The sequence below is a fragment of the Tribolium madens genome, unplaced genomic scaffold (genome assembly GCF_015345945.1).
Source record: "Tribolium madens isolate multiple individuals breed KSU strain unplaced genomic scaffold, Tmad_KSU_1.1 Scaffold_96;HRSCAF=242;Tcas5.2_LG5, whole genome shotgun sequence".
Taxonomy (NCBI): domain Eukaryota; kingdom Metazoa; phylum Arthropoda; class Insecta; order Coleoptera; family Tenebrionidae; genus Tribolium; species Tribolium madens.
The window spans coordinates 9,484,569-9,492,652 of NW_025401068.1; the positions used below are offsets into that span (position 1 = coordinate 9,484,569).

The 8,084-nt window shown below is 28.3% G+C and overlaps 2 protein-coding genes across 3 annotated transcripts in view; both read left to right on the top strand.

Annotated features, from left to right (window-relative positions):
• Positions 1-1,107: 1,107 nt before the first annotated feature.
• On the top strand, positions 1,108-5,921 carry LOC123012782 (alpha-tocopherol transfer protein-like). Its single transcript, XM_044410914.1, has 6 exons — positions 1,108-1,265; positions 2,023-2,188; positions 4,840-4,934; positions 4,983-5,133; positions 5,217-5,410; positions 5,457-5,921. Exons 2-6 carry the CDS (start codon positions 2,047-2,049, stop codon positions 5,742-5,744), a joined length of 870 nt encoding a protein of 289 aa, XP_044266849.1. The 5' UTR covers positions 1,108-1,265; positions 2,023-2,046; the 3' UTR covers positions 5,745-5,921.
• Positions 5,922-6,356: 435 nt separating this feature from the next.
• LOC123012386 (alpha-tocopherol transfer protein-like) overlaps positions 6,357-8,084 on the top strand; it is a 2,993-nt gene continuing 1,265 nt past the window's right edge. For both annotated transcript variants that reach the window (XM_044410261.1, XM_044410262.1), the window contains exon 1: positions 6,357-7,577. In XM_044410261.1, coding sequence (XP_044266196.1) covers positions 7,505-7,577 — 73 coding nt within the window. In that variant the 5' untranslated portion in view covers positions 6,357-7,504. The remainder of the gene's footprint in view (positions 7,578-8,084) is intronic.

Genomic DNA, 8,084 nt, shown 5'->3' on the forward strand with positions numbered 1-8,084 from the left:
TGCAAGTGTTCAAAATGCTTTCCTTGCAGTTCCAAACAATAACCCAAGCGATTTTGAAAGGGTTTTGGCGGGGTCGCCACTGCATTCCTGATAATTTCAGAATCAGAATGTAATAACATTATTTACGAATGCGTTCTTTCAGCTCTTCTAAATTTTACATTGGAACATTAGTATAAATTTTTGTTTTTAAATACCCCCAAAGAAAAAAATCGTTAGTTGCCAAGTCTGGCGATCGTGGGGCCATGTGATGGGACTATATTTCCCGATCCACTTTGGTGTACATTACATTACATAGGTCTATGTGTACTAATAAAAAAATGTCCCTGTATATTTTTTTTAAATTGTAAAAAATAATTAGGTTTTTATTGTTATTGAGGGTTGTTTTTCAACTATGTAATATTTTAAAGTAATTTTACAATTTCGATTCAAAAAAAATTTAGTTATGACTTATATGTAGTTTACCTATACATGCCTATTCATTCAATTGTAAAAAAGTATTCTAAAGATCCTTCGAAATATTGTATTTACAGTCAAACTGCTTTTGTCAATAAACAATATCAATAAACAGTATTTATTTGTTGATCTGCTAACATGACGCTGACCTTGAAAAGCAACTGATCCCATTCGCTATTTAGACTTTAGACGGCTCGCACCTTTGGTTATGAAAAAGGAATAATGAAGAGATATAATATTAACTGGGATTTTGAAATAAGAGATATTAAACTAAAATTTTGAAAAGTTTTTTTACCGCTAGTCACAAGAAATAAATAAATTTTAAAGATTAAATTTAATTTTAATGATAATTTGAAACTTTATTTTGACAAAATAGAGTAGGGATAATCTATTAAATCATGACAAATTCAAAATAAATCAAAATAAATTTAAAATTTTAAGGTTTGATTTCTGATTCGAAACAATTTTTGTCAACTGACAAAACATTTTAAGTTTTATTGTCAAATACAACTAATACAAGGCAAATATTTACCTGAAATTGAAGAGTCAATGAACATAAAAACTAACTAACAGACAAACCGATCAAATTGTTGATGAATACATTCAGAGACGAGTTTTTTTTCTTTTCTTAACAAAAGTGGTCATGCTACATAAAACGCCTACTGTATGTAAAAAGTGGTAGTAGGAGCAACTTCGGACGAAATTCAATATACATAAATACATAAATAAAAAACTGTGGTCTTTAATTGTGTTAGCCATGACAAAATGACTTAATTTTTGTAATTATTGTGACGGTGACTTCGGTGGTGAAGGTAAGGTATACTCGTAAATAGTACTATTGACAATAGGTGTTGTTTAATTTCGGTGTTTTTTTTTAAGTAAGCAGGTACTTCAATATAGAATGTTGCAGTTCTAGATAAAATTAAAACAATTAGAAACCTGAGATTAAGTACAAATAATTGTTATAACTTGACCTGTTTGAGGTTGATTTGTTTTGAGTATTTTTCGGATAACCTAGTAAAGTGTACTGGCAAAATATAAATTTGAAACTAAGAATTAAACTTATCAGCATTGTCTTAAATCAAAGTGCAATGTGATAAATTAATTTAGTTAAAGTTAATTTGTTCATTTCTCCGTTTTAAAATAAGTCTTAATATAAAAATAACAAAATACAGAAAAAAAATGTATGTTTGCCCTACAAGTTTAAAAATAAATATGGTTCTAAAAATATTTAATTATGTCTAATTTAAAAGTAAGAAAATTTGGTACTTTATCATATTTTCTGTTTCAAGATGGTTAGATGTTTTTTTTTAGGTATATTTGTTATTTTCAGTGAAACAGCCTGTACTGCATAAATGCTATGTCAATTTTAAATCACTTTATACATGTTTATTTAAAATGCAAAATAATAAATAATACACAATCTTTTAATAGATGTGAATAAATAAAGATTATCATGTTTGACCTTACAAACATTTATTTTTTTTAACTTTAAAAGTGTTATCTTTATAGTAAAAACACTTTAAACTGAACAGTATAATATACTGTATTTACAATTTTGTTTGTCAGTACTTATCAACTGTTTCTGGAAGAATGCCAGGCCATATTGAAATTAAACAAGAACTAGAGCTAGGAGAACCCTCCCAGGACTTGCTAGATTGGGCGAAGGAGCATATTAATGAAGATCCAGACACAAAATGTCAACTTATAGAAGAATTTAGAGAAATGATTTACTGTAAGTTTTTATTGTTTTTCTTATTTTTTTAAATTAAAGAATCAATCAATGAGTATGTACATACATTCATTGCATAGGTACTGGAATTTACTACTTTTACTACAAACTACAAATATTCACGAAATTAGCAAACACAGAAATAATAAAATAATTGGGGTTGTTAAACGTGAACATATAAACTTTTAATTACTATAAATAACAGATAGCAAGAAAAAACACATTTCCATTCGCCATTTTTGAAAGTCAAGGTTTTGTACTTGACGACGATTTCCTTGTTTTTTGCAATGAAATGGAATTTCTCAGAAAAACCATTCTCAAAGAATGTTGGAGATCAGAAATGCTTTTGGGGAATACCCTTAAGGCAAATGTAAATTTCTAGCTTGTGTTAGATAATTGCAGTATCATTGGACTCACCTTTATTACAAATTACTAGCAAGTACGTGTAATATTCAGTGGCGCGCCCAGGAAAAAGTTTAACAATTCAATTGTAATAATTCAAAAATTAAAAAAAAAAGTAAACATAAATGTCTATACATATGAAAAAAAATTGTTGACTAACAAAATAAAGAATATGTAAATTAAAATTAAAAATTTGTACAAAATTTATTTTGTGACAGTAATATTATAAAATCGTTTCAAAACCGTACATAAAAAAGTAAGATTTTTAATTAGAATCACTTCAGTCAAAATCATTAGTTCATTAGGCCTTTATCAAATAGTTAAGGAATTATTGGAATGATTACGTTATAAGTCCGGTTAGTTAAATGGGAGTATTACAGTAGGTACGAATAAAATGTTTAAAAATCGAGGGTCACATGACATTACCTCTTAAATAAATAATGACAGTTTTTGGTAATTCGACAAAAAACACATATATTAGCTCAGTTTGTTAATAGCATAATATTATAGTAATCTTTTAAACATTTAGGTAAATAGTTAAAGTACATATTGATGATTTAAGAAAATCATTTATATAGGATGAATCATATACAGGGTGATTCAGATAAGATAATGAGTCCGACGCTCTGATGATAATTGCATTTTTTTGCAATCCAAGTTATCTTATGTTATTCTGACAGTGCTTTGACAAGCAATTGATGGTTTATAAAAAAAACTGTTTGCCTACCTTTAACGTTTAATTCTTTCATACATTTTGTATTGGGTTTACACCGAAAAGACTTCTCTGACTTCTCTATGATTCCGCGAGAACTGAATGACTCTAATGATCGTTCTCTGCACTGATGTCAGAGTGACATAAGATGATAACTTGGATTCAACTTGCAAATCCTAATTTAAATTGGATCAAAGGAGAAAATGGAATTTGTTTTTTGATCGTCAGGCTCATTATTTTATCTCCATCGCCCTGTATAATAAAGACCCTAACAGATTTTCAGACGCAACTCAAAGTACATTCTCAAACCACTATGCATTAATTATTGATGTTTCGTTTGAATTTTTTTAAAGATATAAACATAGATACCTGTGATAGCTTTGACAATTTTTATGAATTTGGAGTCATACCGTGAACCTTTGACTTCAGCCACAGCATTTTTGTAGCATACTCCACTTAACAAGATCATGTCGGTTTTTTTGTCATTTGAATACATTTTGAATTCAAGGGGAAAAAATGGAATGGATGACTGTCAAATTTAGTTAATGGACATATCAACAATAACTTGGATTTATTTTTTGTTTTTACTTAAGTATTTGTTAAATTGTTATACGTGTGTATACATGTACTTAATCATTGTAGCATTTTTTTTAAAACTAACTATGCTTAAATTATTTTAGTCATAGAGAATTTTAACTATTAAAATGTGCATCATAAAACTATTTTAGAAATAAACTTGTTTCTATAAAAAACATTTTTGCACATACTGGATAGATAACTATTTACCTACCTTAGAATAAAATTCCCAGAACAATCATTTAAAAAAATATGTGATTGCATAATATTAAATTAATATTGCATAATATTAAATTCTTTAAAAAAATTCCATTTGAATTTAACATAATAGTTCTGTTTTTTTGTTGTTGTTTTATTATAGGATATTTAGAAAATACGAGTATTAAAATACTCGAAAATACATAATGTCACTTATTCCTTGTTACGTCTAAGTAATGAGCTGAAATTTTTATATTTCTGACAATTTGTATTTGTTTCAAATTCTTCCAGTTACAGGAAATTCTCAGAACATGTTTAAGTATAGTTGTATGTATAAATACGTGAGAGTCACCGGTCAGCTACCTAATATTATTGTAAACAGTTTACCATAATTCATCATCTGTCATATTTTATATTTACATTATATCTATGTTAATTTAGTCCTAACATTACAGATGATTGCAGATTTTTTTTTCTGTTTTTGTTTTGTAAAAGAAAAACACTGTCAATTTTCTGATTGATTATTTGTTTGATTTTAATTTTTAACTAATCAAAAAATTAAAGTGATGCATTTGTTGTCGGTAACTTCAATCATGTTTATAGCATTTATTGCAATCCATCAATCCAACTGCGCTTATTATAAATTTACTGGCTTTGGTATCTAAGTGTTAAAAGAAGTATCCAGTTAATAAAACCTGCATATTTTTTCATAAGAATTTAAATCGAAACTAAATCAGTTAAATATAAATTTTTATTTAATTTCCAGCCAAAGGTGAATGTAACTCTATAAGAACCGACGATGCTTTTTTATTGCGTTTTCTAAGGGCTCGAAAATTTTGCGTAGAGTCTGCATACAAACTAGTAAGTTGTAAAAATTATAACTAACAACTAAACAAATTTTAATGTTAGTTTATGAATTATCATGACTTCAGAGAAGAAAATCCTAATCTACATGAAGGAATTAGCATCGACCTTCTAGATAAAATTTTGGAGTACGATTTAATTCGTGCTCTCCCATATAAGGATCAGTTGGGAAGAAACATTATAGTATATAAGTGGGGTAAGTGTTTAGATGTGCACTAAGAAATTTTTACGAAATAGAATATAAAATTATGAAGTTTTATAAAAGTTATTGTGTTTAAGGTAAATGGGTTCCAACGACTATCCCAATTGACGAATTTTTAGCCGCCACTAAACTTATAGCAGAATTGGGTATACTTGAAGCCAGAAACCAAATTCTTGGAGCTGTGGTTATACTAGATTTCAACGATTTTACTGTACAACAAGCTTTATATTTGACACCAAGCGTAGCTCGTAAAATTTTACAAATAGCTGCTGTAAGTTTAAGTTTTCTTAGTTCAAGTTTACCTTATTTTTTTTAAGACATCCATGCCAGTTAGATTAGAAGCACTACATGTTGTACATAATTCATGGGCATTTGAAATAATTTTCAACATCTTTAAACCATTTTTACATGAAAAAATGATCGAAAGGGTCTTCTTTCATGGAAATGATATGGAAAGTTTACACAAGCATGTGGATCCTAAACATCTGCCTGTAACATACAAAGGAAGTCAACCGGAATACGATTGTAAGGATTGGGTTGATGGAATTAAGAAAAATGCGACGATACTCAAAGAAATTTCATTATTAGGTTATAAGATTAATTAATGTGTTTGAGTAAAAAGTGATTTCAGTGCAAACGCGGTAATTGACACTGCTTGGTGTTTTCCCGCCATCCTAGAATTAGTTTATACGGCATAAAAAAGTCAATTTTAATATTCATATACCTATAAACAATCAGAATCAAAAAATTATGTTTAATAATAATGTTTATGATTGACCTAATTAATTTTATATAAACTACTCATTTTCCTAAATGTTTATGTCCGTAAATTACCTTTTTGGCCTCGACAATTGTAATTGACATGTTTACACATTTTTGACAGTTACGGTATCTGATTTTTACAAGGCATTTGTGCAGTTTAGCGCACTCAGTGCGGTAAAATAACACGAAAGTTTTACGCTTTTAGAGACCACGCAAAAAAACATACTTTATGTTAAATGAAGTTTATTAATTCCGAGAGAAGATACCCCACTTATTTATCTATTTAGTACTCAAAAATAAACACAATTTAAAAACAAAGTAACGGTTACGGAGATATCAAAAATTATTCATTTTTTGAAACATTTATTTGCAATTTGTTCAAACAAAAAAGAGAAGCTTTCTAGTATAAATTTAAAAAAAAATTACATTCGATATCTCTGAAACCGTTACTTTGCGGACCTGTGTTTAATAAGATTTTTTTGTTGTCTCCTAGTATGTAGTTCTCCGTAGTTTATACTATTACCTCCTTAAATATTTTACAATCTTTTTTTAACACCCTGTATTTCTAATTTTGAAATAATTCTGGTGCCAAAGTGGCGGGGCCAGGGCCTCATTTAATGCTAAAGTAACGCTTGTAAAAATAAAAGGGAGGGGAGTAGTTTGGTGTGCAATCGTAATTTGTGAACCAATAATAAAACATGCAGAGATTAGAGTTTTTTGCAAACCGTAAAAAAGTTTAACGTATTACGGACAAATGGCCGTTGCTAAGGAATTAAAAAACAAGACGTTTACGTAAACGTCTTTGAATTGACGGAATACGCCTTTCACCGTTGAAAAACGTACACACGACAATTAAATGACGTTGTCGATAAGTTTAACGTTAAATTAAACGGTTTGCAAAAACTCTCTATTAACCAAAAATCCTCGATCAGATCTGCATGACTGGATGGAATAGTCGTAGTCCTAGTTTGTACTCCAGGAACACAGTGAAGTTTAGGTCAAGAATCAACCTTTTGCTCATTGTATTAATTTAATTGCTAAGAGTAGTTTTTATGATTAAAAATTACGTTTATTTAACAAAACAATATTAAAAAAAATATTATCATCACATTACTTTTTTTAATGTCAACGAACTCACAATTCAAAACCTACGTATAGGTAACTGTCGAGATCATTTCACATAACTGAATACAAATCGTCTTCGTGCTTTATTTCTTCAAGGTCCGACATGGATAATAGTTTAATAATTTACAAAAAATGGTGTAATATAAGAAAGAAGTGATGTGATCAGATGTAGAAATTTAATTACTATTACCTACTCATATTTAAGTAGATTTTTCAGTTAAGTGAAAACGATTTCAACACCCATAAATAACAACGATTATTAAGAATCATCCAGGTGTGTTGTTTTTTCAATAACCATACTATAATTGTTTTGATATTCACTAATAACCTTGAAAAAAAGATTTTGGATGAACATAGGCACGCATTTAGCTACACAACAAGGTGTGGATGACTCCACATAGTAAGATTTATAACTATTGCTTTGTGTTTACTTTTGTACATAACTGTGAAGTTACTTTACTTAGTTTTTTAATTAATAATGGAAGAAGTAGAGCAAGTGGAAAAGATTGAAAAAGAAAAATGTGTAGGACAATTTCGGAACCTTATGAAAGGTAAGTTTGCTAAATAAATACTTACATGTAAAATTAAAAATTCTTTAATCCTTCAATGACGATCAAATTATTTTGAATTTCTAAGTAATTACAATTCATATGCTTGTGATTCTAGTTCTATAAATCTACACCACTGTAAATATAAACAAGTTTATATACAGTACCCACAAAATAAGCAAGTATAATTTAATAACCTACACCCTACACGTTTTTAACATTTTTTTATTAAAACAAAATTTCTTGATTCCTTAATTTTATTGGCTATAAAGTCGTTGTAGGAAGCACTTAGTCAATAAGTATAGTCCTTTAAAATACATTAGTGCAATTAAACACGTTCGTGCTACTTATTTTAATATCTTGTGACTATAAAAAGTAGTATCTAGGTATGTACCTATTTATGGTACAAAACTTATAATAGAAATTCAAGACAGAATTGTACATTGTAATACTGTATGTAATTAAAAATACACCTGCATTATTATATTTTAAATTTGATTTAATTTATAA

Bases quoted from the DNA above. Each gene is read 5' to 3' on its own strand.
- LOC123012782 (XM_044410914.1), top strand. From the start codon at position 2,047: ATGCCAGGCCATATTGAAATTAAACAAGAACTAGAGCTAGGAGAACCC. The intron at 2,189-4,839 runs GTAAGTTTTTAT...TTTAATTTCCAG, and splicing joins ATTTAGAGAAATGATTTACT to CCAAAGGTGAATGTAACTCT. The intron at 4,935-4,982 runs GTAAGTTGTAAA...TTTTAATGTTAG, and splicing joins TAGAGTCTGCATACAAACTA to TTTATGAATTATCATGACTT.